The following is a 16,493-nucleotide window of genomic DNA, read 5'->3' as shown; positions in this document are numbered from 1 at the left end:
AACACTGTACAACTCTGTCTTGTTTGTATTTTTCAACAACAGGTTTCTTACTGGGAAGACGATACAAAGCCTGACTCAATAGGAAAATTGAGGGTATCTGGAAATCAGACGTCAGTAAATATTACTGGCTTGAGAGGAAACAGCTTATACAACTTGGCAGTGAATGCATTTAATACTGCAGGAACTGGACCATCTTCTGCTTCTATTAATGCCACCACTAAAAAACCACGTAAGTGTTTTAAAAAAGAATATCATATGGTTGTTAAAAATAAAAGAATGTAACAAGAAGACATGTGACTGTGACTTTTTCTGTATGTAAAGGATTGGATCAAATGCCTGACTGATGGCAAATTGCCAATATCATTAATTTAGTATGAAGTGGGCAATTTGCCTGCAGTTTGCCCATAGGGAAATTATTTTATTTTTACTGAAACATCTTAACTTACATTTTAATAAAGGATTTATATTAATAAGCCAGTGAATTAAAAGAAAATGTGCACTGTAATATGATATTTACTCTCCATGTATTTATTATTTTCATTCAGCACCCAGTCAACCTCCAGGAAATATTGAGTGGAGCTTGATTGGCTCAAAGCTAACTTTAAACTGGGACCCTGTGACAGCGATGGAAAATGAATCTGAAGTTACAGGGTATCAAGTAAGTAACAGGTATATATTTTCAAACTGGCTTAAAGTTCTCATCTGGTAATATTTCATAAAATATGATTTAAAAAAAAAAGTTCAATCATTGAACAAGTTTGCAGAATCATTCTACAAACGTAGTCAGTGTATTTCACAAATTCAAAATACCTGTACAATACTTACCCAAGAAATAAAAATACTCAGAGAATGTATCTGTTTCGTATGTCTGTAGCTGCCTCATATTATACAAGGAAATACTTCAGTTTCCTATTTGCAAACTACTTTCCACATCTTAGTCTTTTCTGTAACCTTATGTAGATTAATTACTTATGATGGTACTTTTTGTTTTTTGAAAAAGCAAAATAAAAAACTGAACTCTAGTATGGCTTAATCAATGATAAATGCAGATCTTACATGCTCTTTAAAGTGATTTGGAAATGATAAACATTTTTTATGTTACCGGTATGGAAATACATTTGTATGAAACTAAAAACTGAGAGAACTTTGCAGTGTCTTGTAGCATATTTTGCCTTGAAGTGATAAGAGTGATGGTAATCATGTTATACACTGGTGTGGTGTGTTTATCATGGAATTGTCAATCTGTGGAAATATGGCAATGAAGTGGAAATGTTTCAGTCAGCACTGTGTACATTTGTGTTGATCTCCAGGTATTATGCAGAAGACACCGGCACAATGATGTACATTCTGTCACTACTAACAAGACCACAGTGGAGTTGAACCTTCCTACACGTGATGACTATTCCATACAGGTCAAAGCCTTAAGTGAAGGAGGGGAAGGAGCAGGTAGTGAACAGATTAGAATTCATCAATTAAGTAAGTCTGTCCTTTTTCAATTTTTAAATGAATGTGGTTTTAATGACTTAATTTCGCACTCTGTAAATTAATTGTAAAAGTAGGCCTTGCAGAAAATCCTACTGAGCTGTTGTCAATATATAGATTATCATTGACTTTATAGTACTGTAGCATCACAAAATGGTCTATTTATACACTGAGTGACCACTTTATTAGGTAGATGCTATTTAAAGCAGGTAGGCATGTACCAAGGGATTCTCTCTCAGTACAATTCAGTACAACACCAGTATGAGTATGTCAGAAATGGCAACCTGCTGGGTTTTTCACACACAATAGTTTCAAGAGTGTATTGAGAATTGTCCACAACCCAAAAAACATCCAGCCAATGGCGGACCTGTGGCCGGAAACAGCTAATTGATGAAAGAGGCTGATGGAGGTTGACACGAATTGTGCAGATTAACAGAATGGCTACAGTCAGTCAAAGAACAGCGTACAACAGTGGTGCCAAAAGAGGCATGCAAGAACACACAAGTTGTCATACATTGTCACGGATGGGGTATGGTTGCCAACGACCTAACATAGTTCCATTCCTGTCAGTGAAAAATATGAAACTGTGGTTGCAGTGGGCTAAGGAATACTAACACTGGGCAATGGAGGATTGGAAAAACACTGCCTGGTCTGATCAATCCCAGTTCCTGCTGTTTAATGCTAATTGGATGACCAGGATATGGCGAAAAAACACACAAGTCCATGGATTTATCCTGCCATATCTCAACTATGCAAGATAGTGATGGTATGGGATGTGTTTTCATGGTACACAATGCGTACCTTGCTGGGAGTGGAGCAATGTTTGAATGACACAGGATATCTGAACATTGCTGCCGATCAGGTGCATGCCTTCTATCCACAAGGCTAGGATTGTCTGGGAATGGTTCTGGTAACATGCCAATCTGCAACAACTATTGGAAGAAATGGAGTCAACATGATCCAGCATCTCTGTGGCACGATTTCGACACCTTGCTGAGTCCAATCCCTGACACATTCAAGCTGTTCTGAGAGCAAAAGGGGGGGCAACTAGCTATTACAATGTCCATTTTAGGACATCATCACGCATCAGTCGTCCTCGAGTCAAGTATCAAGCATCACCCACTCAAATCTCCGGTATCAGGATCATTACTAATCCCTCCCTCAGTCAATCGTATTCGCTCCTCCTCATGCCTCCTCCTCCTCGGCCTCATTGCTCCGACATCACGTCTCCTACTCAGGCATCACACATCAGGCATCACACATCACGCATCACGTCTCCTACTCAGGCATCACACATCACGTCTCACTGCTGTTTTTTTTTTCTTTGTTTATTTGTTTTTATGTTACAAAATCACGAATCACCAATCTTGACTAAAATAAGGAACAGATCTCAGTGATGCGGTTGTGTCACTGCACTGCACACACTGGTGTGGGAGACCAAGGTTCTAATCCCGCTGTAGGAATGTTTGATACAACACATTGTTTTTTACATTTCTTAATTAATAGAAATGCATCTTTGTTTATGTAACAACCATGTGATCTGTTTAAATTACTGTATTGATTATTCCTTAGACTATTTTGAAGAATATGGGATGGAAATCCAAGACTATCCTTTAAAGACAAATAGTAATTGCTCATTTAACAGAAATAACGTTATATGTCAACATATGTATACCTGTATATCTCCCCCCTTTACACTACCTGGCTGCATTTTTATTTTATTTTTCTTTACACAATAACACCAACACATGTTATTTACTTTCAGTATACTTATATTTATAGGGTTGCCACTTGGACATAACAAGCAGAGTATAAATTATATTTAAAATAATTATCATCCGGTTGCATTTAGTAATAGAAGGGGGGGGAAAGTTTCAGTTTAACCATCAGTACTAATAACACTTTCGATTTAAAATACAGCAATACATAAAAGTAAAGGTATGCAAATTCCTAGGATACATGAGCAATTACTGGAAATCCAAGATTATCTTTTTAAAGACAAATAGTAACTGTGCAAAGAAAAATAAAATAAAAATGTAGCCAGGTAGTGTAAAGAGGGGGAGGGTGGATATACATGTATACAGTGGGGGAAAAAAGTATTTGATCCCCTGCTGATTTTGTACGTTTGCCCACTGACAAAGGAATTATCAGTCTATAATTTTAATGGTAGGTGTATTTTAACAGTGAGAGACAGAATAACAGCAAAAAAATCCAGAAAAACGCATTTCAAAAAAGTTATACATTGATTTGCATGTTAATGAGTGAAATAAGTATTTGATCCCCTATCAATCAGCAAGATTTCTGGCTCCCAGGTGTCTTTTATACAGGTAACGAGCTGAGATTAGGAGCACTCTCTTAAAGGGAGTGCTCCTAATCTCAGCTCGTAAACTGTATAAAAGACACCTGTCCACAGAAGCAATCAATCAATCAGATTCCAAACTCTCCACCATGGCCAAGACCAAAGAGCTGTCCAAGGATGTCAGGGACAAGATTGTAGACCTACACAAGGCTGGAATGGGCTACAAGACCATCGCCAAGCAGCTTGGTGAGAAGGTGACAACAGTTGGTGCGATTATTCGCAAATGGAATAAACACAAAATAACTGTCAGTCTCCCTCGGTCTGGGGCTCCATGCAAGATCTCACCTCGTGGAGTTTCAATGATCATGAGAATGGTGAGGAATCAGCCCAGAACTACATGGGAGGATCTTGTTAATGATCTCAAGACAGCTGGGACCATAGTCACCAAGAAAACAATTGGTAACACACTACGCCGTGAAGAACTGAAATCCTGCAGCGCCCGCAAGGTCCCCCTGCTCAAGAAAGCACATGTACAGTTTCCCGATGAACATCTGAATGATTCAGAGGAGAACTGGGTGAAAGTGTTGTGGTCAGATGAGACCAAAATCAAGCTCTTCGGCATCAACTCAACTCACCATGTTTGGAGGAGGAGGAATGACCCCAAGAACACCATCCCCACCGTCAAACATGGAGGTGGAAACATTATGCTTTGGGGGTGTTTTTCTGCTAAGGGGACAGGACAACTGCACCGCATCAAAGGGACGATGGACGGGGCCATGTACCGTCAAATCTTGGGTGAGAACCTCCTTCCCTCAGCCAGGGCATTGAAAATGGGTCGTGGATGGGTATTCCAGCATGACAATGACCCAAAACACACAGCCAAGGCAACAAAGGAGTGGCTCAAGAAGAAGCCCATTAAGGTCCTGGAGTGGCCTAGCCAGTCTCCAGACCTTAATCCCATAGAAAATCTGTGGAGGGATCTGAAGGTTCGAGTTGCCAAACGTCAGCCTCGAAACCTTAATGACTTGGAGAGGATCTGCAAAGAGGAGTGGGACAAAATCCCTCCTGAGATGTGTGCAAACCTGGTGGCCAACTACAAGAAACGTCTGACCTCTGTGATTGCCAACAAGGGTTTTGCCACCAAGTACTAAGTCGAAGGGGTCAAATACTTATTTCCCTCATTAACATGCAAATCAATGTATAACTTTTTTGAAATGCATTTTTCTGGATTTTTTTGTTGTTATTCTGTCTCTCACTGCTAAAATACACCTACCATTAAAATTATAGATTGATAATTTCTTTGTCAGTGGGCAAACGTACAAAATCAGCAGGAGTTCAAATATTTGTTTCCCCCACTGTACTTATGTTGACATATAACATTATTTCTGTTAAATGAGCATTTACTATTTGCCTTTAAAGGATACAGTCTTGGATTTTCATCCCATATTCTTCAGAATATTTAAAGGAATAATCAATACAGTAATTTAAACAGATCACATGGTTGTTACATAAACACAGCACATTTCATTGCCGTAAAGATGTGTTTCTATTAATTAAGAAATGTATAAAACAATGTATTGTATCAAAGATACAGAGAGATTCGAACCTTGGTCTCCCACACCAGTGTGTGCAGTGCAGTGACACAACCGCATCACTGAGAGCCGTTCCTTATTTCAGTGAAGTTTGATTGGATCAGCTGGTGAAGCGTGATTTCGTAACATAAAAACAAACAAACAAAGAAAAAAAAAACAGCAGTGAGGTGTGAGGAGACCTGATGTGTGATGCATGATGCCTGATGTCGGAGTACTGAGGCTGTGGAGGAGCAATGATGATTGACTGAGACTTGATATTTGACTCGAGGATGACAGATACGTGAGGATGTCCTAAAATGGACACCATATGCTATTAGGTTGGTGCTCTTAATAAAGTGGCCACTCAGAGTACTAATGTAGCAACTCTTCGAGCCTTATTCAGTGTAGATTCACTTTCATAGGTGATATGGTCCTTATAATTTACAGTATTTTAATTAGTCTTGTGTGATTTATGATGAACTGGAAAAAAGTAGATTGAGGCAGAAGTGTAAGCTCTATTTTTAAAGACTATTATTGTGTGTGAAACTGTTTGCTCGATACCCTTTCCTATTATTGTTGTTTCATTGCAGGCATGGGTGCTAGGGGCTCCAGTGCATCCACCTTGAATGCCTTCACACTCTCCGTGATCCTTATAATAGTGTTTTCTACGTTTCGGTTTGCTTTGTGATATGTCAGTGGTAATCCAAAAGCTCACTTTGTGTTCCTATCTGCAAGCACCATACATTATTATTATTATTATTATTATTATTATTATTATTATTATTATTATCCATGTATTTCTTTTTAGACTTTGATCAGCTCATTATGGACACAATATGGAGCAGTCTCCAAATCTGGTACTGCAAAGCCACTTCTAACTAACTAGTCCAAACGAATGTGATCTGTAGCCATTGACTGGGAAACCTGAGGGTCAGAGCTTTGCAGAGCCAGGTCTGAAGACCACTACTTGATGGTATCTTGTATATTTAAACATATGTATTGGAAGACATTTTTAAAAGGCTTGATAGTGAGTGTGACATAAAAGGCTATTGCATATTGTAAAACAAAACAAAAAAGGTTTGCAATAGTGTGCATGTTTATTACAAATAATATTATCTGCGTATGTCATACTTGCCATTAAACAATTTGAAAATGTGAGGTAGATGTAACTGTTAAATATACATAGATCAATGCAGGAATACAGGTGTGTAGTTCATTTTGTGCTTAAAGAAGATAAATGCCTTAATTCCGTTTGCATACCAAAGTAGTTTTACATATACATGACATACATATCATTATTGTGTGTGCTGCTAACAATGTTTTCTATTTATGTATGTATGTATGTATGTATGTATGTATGTATTATCAGTGGGTAATATATAAATGCAAGGTTTTCATGAATAGTAGCATGGGTTGCAATCAAATGTCTTACAGGATTTACATGATAAAGTAAACATATTAATGCATATTTCAACCCCTAAATATTATAACTAGATTGGAGTGATTGACACAAAGCTCCCACTTTTTATGATACATAACTTGGTCAAATAATTCCTGACTCACTTAGTGATATACTTGTTGAATGAAGCAACAGTTCTCATATATTTGTATTGAGCTATTTTTAATTGTAATTTATATTTTACTAATATATGTGCTTAATTTGTAAATTAATAAGGGATCGAAAATGCTATTATTTTGTTTTATTTTGGTTCTTTCTTGATGAGGTCAGAAACTTCCAAATAGCATACAGTGGAGCTATTTATCTCTAGGATCAGGCACAGAAGAACAATGCAATCAATGGATATAAATAGATTGTTTCTGCATCATTGTTCTTTGGTGTACAGCACTGTTTGGAGACTCTTGAGGTATGTGTCTATCAGAACCATAAGATATAGTGTTTTAGTGCAGTATAGTATTATATTTTATAATTTGATCATATATATATATATATATATATATATATATATATATATATATATATATATATATATATATATATATGTATGTATGTATGTATGGTAAATGTGTGAAAATTTATAAATTTACCACCTATATGGTACATTTACCATTTTCACACATTTACCGTAACAAATAAAATATATCGTAACAATTAACCTATAAATTGATCCACTGCTGGATGAAGGCTTCCCAAAATGTTTCCACTTAGCCTTCTCTGGTAGTATGCATTGATCAAATACTTTTCTCTCAGGAAAATGGGTAGATTTCCTTTCAACAGCCCACTATTTCTTCCAAATGGACTCCATCCCATTTTTACTCTTCCTTTGATTTATTTAATATCATTTGTTGTCCAAGGTAGACATAACTTTTGACTACTATCTGAGTTACAAAGACAAAATAACACTGTTTAAAATATATAGGTTTAAATAATTTGATCAAATTAAATAATTGGATCAAATAATTGGATCAACAATAAATCTGCACTCAGTTACAAGGCTAGCGCCCACTTACAGGTTATGTGGTTTATTTAATAAATAAGTGGAACAAAATTAAAAAATAATTCCTCTGAATTAATTATATTCAACATTGGCCATGGAACTTGATACATTCCCATATGAAAATTGACTGATATCATTCCCAGTGTAGTTCATGGATGTGGTAACTTTATAATGTATATAAATCATACATGATTTATAAATCAATCAAATATAATATGGGTCCCACATTCATTTATGCTGTCTAATGTTAATGTTAATAATTATATCCTGTATTGTATTAGGTCTTCTATATTCACAACAGCTTTACACAAGATGGAGAAATATTTGATAATTCATAATCCTGAAGAATTGTTCTTATTTTTAATTCATTTTATAATCCCAATCAAGAATCTTGGTTAGAAACCATTTAATAATCAATATAAAGACACATTTTCCAATTAGTTATTTGAATTCCATGTTAAAATTGAATTTGATCCTTTAAATTTTATAGTCTGTCTCATTTCCTACAGGTGAATCAACAATTTTATAAAGGTAGACCTCTTATGTCAGAATTAGAGACATGTCATAAGCAAAGAGGTACTTCTTGTTGTTCATGATCTGTTTACTTACTGATTGTTGACTTTACTATATATGTAGATTGTGTGTTAATGGAGGTGGGGGAGCCAAGTACAACACAAACAGGATATGGGACATTACAAATCCCTTTCTTTTTGAGTGCGATTTGGATAACCATACACATAATTCCTTACGTTAATATCACCAAATAGTACATTATTTGGCAGTGATGATTCCACTGCACATAAAATAATGTTCAGCTCTCCTCCAAAACCCAGAGTATACCAGAATTCATTATCCTATTAAACACTGTTAGCTAACCAGCATGCATTTTAGGTATTCGGCTTGACTTAAGTGTGCATCTGTTCTGCAATTTCCCATGGACTGATACTGTATAGTAAAGTTACCCCTTACACTGGAATATGTGACCATTGAAAGAGACTTTGTTCTAGGGGAATGGTCAACTTTAAAGCTATATATATCATCACCATCAGCCCATATCAATCCACTGCTGGGTGAAAACCTCCCAAAGATTTTCCACTTGCTTCGATCTACAGCTTCTCTTTGCCATGTCATGCATGCAACTTTTATGATTTAATCTCCCCATCTTCTATGTGGTCATCTTCCATGTCTTTTCCTTCTTTTGTTATCCATTCAATAGCTTCCCTTGTCCATCTTTGATCTGATCTTCTTGCAGTTTGTCCGACCCATTGCCATTTTAACATTCTCATATATATAGGCCTTCATCCAGCAGTGGACCGATATTGGCTGCTGCTGCGGATATGTATATACTGTATATGTGTGTGTGTTTCATAGAAAAGAGAAATTAAGAATGGGACAATGGGAACATACCTGGTAATCATAAAACAGTACATGAAATCTGTTATAGCTACAAAGAGATGAAAGCTGTACAAATAGCCATGATGGATTGGAACGTCAAAAAAGTTATACTCAATACAGAGCATGTCCCGATATAATAAATGTAAGGTCTGTTCTGTGGCATAATTTAGGAGATATTAAGACATCTAAATAAATTATAGCATGCCAGAGGTTTTCCGACTTGTAGCTCTGGTGGAATAATGGCTGTCATTATACCCGAGTATGATAAATGTAGTATGAACCATAATGGGAGCTATCAGAGCAAATTTGCAATGCCATTGTTGCTGATATAAAGCTTGAATATCATTATATGTGGAGTTTTTTACTCCATGTCACATCTGTCCGAAATGGGCTGGAATATCCTAAAATCAGGAGAATATTACCTGTTATGTAAAACGTACAAAAGTACCATACTGCAGGATTACCATAGGGTTGTGCCTTCATTTAACAAAGGACTGTCATGTCTTGTACAAATTCGTGATTGGTACACTTTCTATGGTCCACTACATTGCATTTCAAAGTCGAATGAAAACACAAGGAAATGATCCAAGGTAACACCGAATCCCTTTTCAGCTGCTGTTCAGCCTCTGGAACAGGTGTTTAGGCCCATGAGTCTGCTTAAAGTCCTTAGCAGTTACCATTAGGTTGTCCTATCTCCACATTCAGTGATTTCATAAAGGCCTGTGTTCTCTGATTAAATTCTACTGCAGTGATGTCAATGGGATATTGATTTTCTCTCCTATTATTGCCGCTGCCACAGTTTAGACAGCAGATTGACTGATGCCAGCATTCTTGTTGTTGGTATTTGTTCAGCTGTGGCACTAGGTTTGATGTATCCTTTCTCTTCTTCTCTGTCTTTTTTTTCTTTCAGTTTTTCTTTCCAACAGCATGTCATAACAAATTGGAAATCACTAAAGCTTAGACCAAATCACAAATCTAATCCACCCACAAATTAAAAACCCTCTACTTACTGCTTTTGCTTTTAGTAGAAGGAGTCCGCAATCAAAATAAAAGCAATCCTATTGTATGGGAATTGTTTTTGTGACTGGTGGGTGGGTCAAAGATCTGATCTAGTGTCAGCCCAAGTCTTATCAGTTTATAGGATGGCAAAGTAGAAGGGTACAGCAACATCAGTAATAGCATTTTTTTAAATAATAATAATAATAATAATAATAATAATTCATCATTATTTTTTGGATTAGCAACTATTGTTTTCTGTTTTGGATATTATAAACATTACAGATCCACCTATAGGATGGAAAGTTGCATATTTTCCTTCCAGTTTTCTTTAAAGGTCAAGTGTTGTCATAAAGGGGTGACAAAATCTAACAAATAGCTACTGGTGCCATAACAGAGCAGTTCTTGTAGGTGCATATTGGTGATAAGCACGTCCAGCTCCCAGTTTTATTTTTTTTGTCTGTTTTTTTGTTGTTGTTATAAGCATTACCCAAACACATCTTGAATCGTCTGTTTACTACACATATGCATGTGTATGTGTACAAGTAGGTAACTATGTATGTATTTGTATAGTCTTAGAAGTATTCACACCCTTCGTTTAAAAATGTTAGTTGATTCGTTGAGTTTAATCAAAACTGCTATCACACTATACTTATTGATGAATTGTGTAGTTGAACTGGTATTCTGTTGATGTCTATGGAGTGGCAGGCCAAGGATTACACCCCATTTCTTAGTTCAGTCAACTGAGGTCTTTACAAATGTAAACCTTTGACTACAAACTTTTGAATACATTCACACATATAGAGAGAGATTAATGTATAGACATACAGAGAGAGAGCAAAAGGGTCTCCTAAAACCAGTTAACTCCTAATTGGAGTATGATTACACTTAAAGTGCAAGAGAGGTTTTCTGTATTGTCAGAATAATCAAATAATAATCACAAGAAGTAGAAGAATATGATACAATATTAAACGTATGGGCAAAATCATCCAGACCATTTAAGGAAATACATGTTGCTTTAATACTTAGCCAGAAAGCCTTGGGGCTGCTTGCAACCCATGATGAAAATATGAAATGATCCCAAGTAAAAATAAATCTATTTTAAAATTAATCTGAAATATATGATATCTAGACATATTTCTTCGGTGTTGAGCAAAAATCATTCATGTGTGTAACACAGACACACATGAGAAATCAATCCTGTCTGTTACTTTGAGATATTACCCCCCAAAGAAGTGAAGAGATTGTATTTTGTATGTGTAATCAATTTGAATTTGTTAGTTTTTTCAACACTTGGCCTTTAATTTTTAATACTGCTGTATTAATTCAGTGTTTTCTCTATCTCTGTGAGATAGTTCTTTCAAATGTTGATTTCATATTGAAAAGTAATGGATTTGTCTTGTATACTAAAGTTGTGCATGTATAACATTGTTTGGTGCATTTGTGTAAAGTTTTATAATAATGTAACTTAATAAAATGTTTACAGCAGCATTCCTTTTGTTTACATCTTTTATGTGTTATATAAATTATCAGATGGGTCTTGATTTGAGCGTCTTTTAATAAAACTGCACTGCCATGCTTAGAATTATAATAATTAACTTGTATGACATTTGTAATACACTGGTGTTTTTAATGTAAGCTATACAGACACCGATATATTTCCACTACCTTCATGTTATGATAAGACTTCTTACATGTTGTAGGTATAAGACACCAAATATAGAATCAAATACCTTATAAAAAAAGGAATTTAGCCCTTATGTCTTGTTTAACACCTGATTAAGCTGTAGTTACAGATTCAACGAAGCCATGGTGTCATTAGAGGGGAAGGACTTTGCAGTATTCAGGAGGGACAGATTTCCACCTTCGTATTAGTAATCATTTAACTGGAACAAGTATATGTATGAGGAAAAGTCATAACAGGATTTCCCTGATAACTTGTCAACATTACATTTGAAATTGCCTTATGCAACCCATTTCTGCCTTCTCATATTCCTCCAGTAAGACTTCACAGCCTACATTTGTATTGTAAATCAATTTGACTGCTGGGCATAATTTCAGAATATTTGATAGAATTATGGATATGTAAGTGGTACATTATATATTTCATCAATGTTTTAAATCCAGGGGTAAAAAAGGCAGATTCTGAATTGGGTTTAAGGCAGTTTCCTTATGTAATCTAATACAAGGATTGCAAAGTTCAATAAGTCTTCTTGAAGCCCGTCTCATGGGATTCACACATCAATGGTGAGAAAGACTTTTTAGTCTTTGGGATCCAAATTGGATTACAGTTTACCATGGCAGTTTGTAGAACAAAGCACTTGCGGCTTCAGGTAATCACTTTTCCATTAAAAAAGAATCTCTGTCCTCAAGGGGAATACTACAGGGCTTGAATTGCTGGAGCTGTCAATATTTTCTATAAACATTCAATTATTTTTATTATTTTAATTAATTCAGATATATGAATATACCTGTCATGTTTGCTGATGACACACACAAAATCAGTATCATAATATTTAATTGCATATTTATCTTAAATAACAGCTTACTTTTAATATGATTCAGATAATCTCCCCATAAAGCATTGAAATATACATAGAACATGCTTTTGCTACTTCTTTGTATATAGAGACAGGAAATGTGTTATTCTACTAAACTCAGGAAAGTAATCAATATAGCAGTATGAAGTTTTTTTGTTTTTTTTACTCAGTTGGTTTGTAGTTGAATACAGCAGCTATATGACATTTAGGAATTAAGGCAGCACTCACTCGACCTGCTGTTTACATTCCTTGATGCATTGTAATCAGTTAAACGTTTAATGATTTAAGTTTGATCTACAATGCAATACAATATAAACTTTTATTGTTTTTTGCCTTCATAATAGTTATTCTCTGAACATTGAAGGAAAATAACATTGGAGCATAAGGCATCAGACAAATCACATTTGTGGAGAGAATAAACTAGGACCAAATCTTAGGCCATTAGGAACCAAACTGATATTGTTGTAATGAGTAAAGTTTAATCTGAATAACTAACTACCTTAGACACAAAAGGTCCTAAGAAATAATGGCTGTTTGTGAAAATAACTGATTGATTAGGAAAATGCAGAGGTAAAGTGTACTCTTTAATTATATTATACTCCAAAAAATATGCTCTCTACACTACACTGTGGTTTTTTTTCCAAATACCCATTGCAGGCAATTATATGATGCACATATTTCTGAATTTCTCTCACACTCACTGAAATAATTACTTCCAGAGACTTACAATGTGCTGACATTGATGTCCATTGCTCCCAAGAGAAAATCACCTTGGCTGTACCCAGTCAACCAAAAAAGAGGGATGGCAATGAATTAGAGCAGATGTCTTTAAGAACATATCTGAATTGTCAGATTGAACAAATCAGAAATGTGCAGGCAATGACAGAATTAAATATGAAACCCTGTTTTGTATAATTGTAATTTACAATTATTCATGATTTTGCAGCAGGGGCGGAGAGAGCCTTGTAGGTTAACCGGTTCACCAGATTCTTCCAATTATGGAAAAGGTCCCTTGTGTCATCATTTACTACATATGAAACAAAGCACCATAAAAATGTCGCTTTAGGTATGCACTGCATTTAAATGTGCACTTAATGTAAAACAAATAAAAACATCCTGAATGGTGAGGATTCAAATTTTCTGACCCTGCTCTTTTCCACAATGAACGTGAACAGATCGCAGCGCAGATCAAGGCTCACAGATGAGCATCTGGCTGCAATACTGTGTATTGCCACTGCTGTGATATGTGACCTGATATCCCAAAACTAGGGAAGGGGGAAGGACTGCCAGGCGGGACAGACATTTTGAAAGGTAAAATCTATGAACTATGTGTGGAAAATAAGACTTCATTAAGAAGTGCTATACTTCCTAATGATTAGTTATTTTAAGATTGTATAACAGTATACAATTATACACACAATACAGGTGTTGTTTTTTTCTTCCTTTTATCATTAGATGGCCCTTGACACTAAGGTGCTGTCAGAAATGGCCGCCAAGGCTAAATGACTTTGACACCCCTGGTCTATCTAGATCACAGGTAAACTACATTATCACTTCCCAGATGTAGTTATTACATGTAATGGTATTATCTAAAAGTCAGTAGCATATGAATGAGAGTACAATTTATATGTAGATGCACAAGATACAACCCTATCGGAAATTTCTAGGGACATGGGAATACATTAGTATGAACTGTTTCTTGGTGTTGAATGAATATTAAGCGGTCTATATATGATGCGTTTAGCTTTTTTGGTTTTTGTCAGTAATTACTCACTGGTAGTTATTCTAATTGCTTCAGTGGTGGGTTTCCAAAACTTGTGGGTATGCCTAAAGTGCAATTGCAAATAAATCTGGGGTATTAGTGATCATTAATGTTGTCCTTTTGTATCTTATTTTAGCTCTGCACAATTAGAGGTTTAACAGGCTTGTGTAATTACGTATAAACGAAATGCTATTCACAATTTACTGGTAACAAGTTTTTAAAATGCCAGACCTGGATTTAACAACATTACTTGTCCAAATACTTCAGAAACATTATTTAGAAAAAGAAAACAATAATAAAAAAGGTTCATGCACACATACACTGTAATCATCTTTTGAGGAAATCTGTGATGATATAATCATGTCATTTTTGATTGAGCTTTTTTTAATATATATTTAAACATAGTATGTAAATTGTTTGATTTCTTCTACCTATTCTTTTTCTTCTTCGTTTTTTGCCAGCAAGATGAGAGCTTTAGGTGTGCAAGTAGCAATACACTGCATTAAAAGTGTAATTGTTAGTGCTTGTGTTAGCACAAAGGCAGTTGTAGAGCCCTTCAAAGCAATCCATTACTTCTTAATAGCCTGTATGTGGGAAAATGGAAAACCTCCAGTTATTCATTTTGTTAATTAATTATTTTGCATTTCAGGTTAACAAGCATTGGATTAAATTATTTCTGAAATGTTTTATGAATGCATTCTTCCTGTACATAGATTCAAATCACATGCATTGATTCTTTGTAGCACAATATTGCACTTAGTACCAAATAATTATGACCACTACAGTACAAGCGTTTTAATTAAGCTTCCTCTCTTGATGGGGACACTTTATTTAAAGGCAGTTATTTCCCAACATCATACCATCAACATCAACATTATAGCTAGGAACCTTGTAGTCAGAGGAATTTACACCATAATTTGGAACAACGTTATTCAGTGATTCATTTAGTTTAACTCATTTAGTACTAAAACTACTTTTTCAGTAATTATATCTTTTCAAAGTTAGATGAATACTGATTTAGCCTAGAGAAAAGTGTTAAGGTTGCAGCAGATTGAACAATACATTCAATTAAATGGAGTGAGAGACAAAAGTTTAAACCCCTCCCATAAAAGTGTTCACTTATAACTAATGTATGAGTTTCCCCTCTGACTAATTAGTGCTTTTGGTCTTAAAATGCAGATTTTTCTAGTCGATCAGAATGCAAAAGGAGTGGTTTGATCAAAGATTGTGTAATTCTAATTTTTCTATACTTACAAGGTAAAAGTTTGGAATGATAATATAAGCTAGCCATATGCCTGGCTTTTTTTCAGTTAGTGTTCTGAAAACTTTGGAGCTTGTGCTATCCTGAAGCTATGCCTTTGTTATCACTCTTTTGATAAGAATCTACTTTACTTTACTATGTCTTATAACCTTTAGAAACAGACTGAGATCCTTTTAAACCCATGTATTCAATGTTTCTTACAATGTTTTGTAGAAGTCAAATGATGCACATTAGTTTCTGTGCAAAATGCTGTTCCTTTAATTGCAATTAATATACAGGTTTGCAACATTATCCAAGTGGGTGCAATATTCTTTTCTGCTGGTATCAGTAATGCATTCTCAAGGATCTGCACGCCATCCATATGTCTAACAGAGCTAATGATGCAGAATTAGTGGCAGTGAGAAACAGCCTTGTGTGTAGTCTTATCCACCAGGAACTGTGCTGAGGCCAACTAAACTTATTCATTATGAAATGTTCCAAAAGATTCAAGGTGACTTTTGGATTTTATTTTCAAAAGCTGGGCAGTGATGCAGTGAGCTTTCTAGGCCTTCTAACACTTGAGCTGCAACTCTGTCTTTTTTGGTGAAACGCTTAGCCAGTGGAAACACCCGTTTAAGCATCCGAGGCCGGATGCGTCCACTCCGCCAGTGGAAACGGGGCATTAGTGCACCCATTCATTCAAATGGCAAACGATAGTTCCTTTATTTTAAAAGACCAAACGTGCAACTATA

The 16,493-nt window shown here is 35.5% G+C and overlaps 1 protein-coding gene across 1 annotated transcript in view; it reads left to right on the top strand.

Annotated features, from left to right (window-relative positions):
* Positions 1 to 7,254, top strand: part of cntn3b (contactin 3b) — a 65,341-nt gene extending 58,087 nt beyond the window's left edge. Inside the window, exons 19-22 of the mRNA XM_066698055.1 lie at positions 43 to 229; positions 546 to 658; positions 1,311 to 1,476; positions 5,943 to 7,254. Coding sequence (XP_066554152.1) covers positions 43 to 229; positions 546 to 658; positions 1,311 to 1,476; positions 5,943 to 6,040 — 564 coding nt within the window. The 3' untranslated portion in view covers positions 6,041 to 7,254. The remainder of the gene's footprint in view (positions 1 to 42; positions 230 to 545; positions 659 to 1,310; positions 1,477 to 5,942) is intronic.
* The last annotated feature ends 9,239 nt before the right edge of the window (positions 7,255 to 16,493 follow it).

This window comes from Amia ocellicauda, chromosome 3 (assembly GCF_036373705.1).
Source record: "Amia ocellicauda isolate fAmiCal2 chromosome 3, fAmiCal2.hap1, whole genome shotgun sequence".
Lineage (NCBI taxonomy): Eukaryota > Metazoa > Chordata > Actinopteri > Amiiformes > Amiidae > Amia > Amia ocellicauda.
Note: the sequence above shows the minus strand (reverse complement) of the source record. Positions and strands in the feature narration are given on the sequence as shown.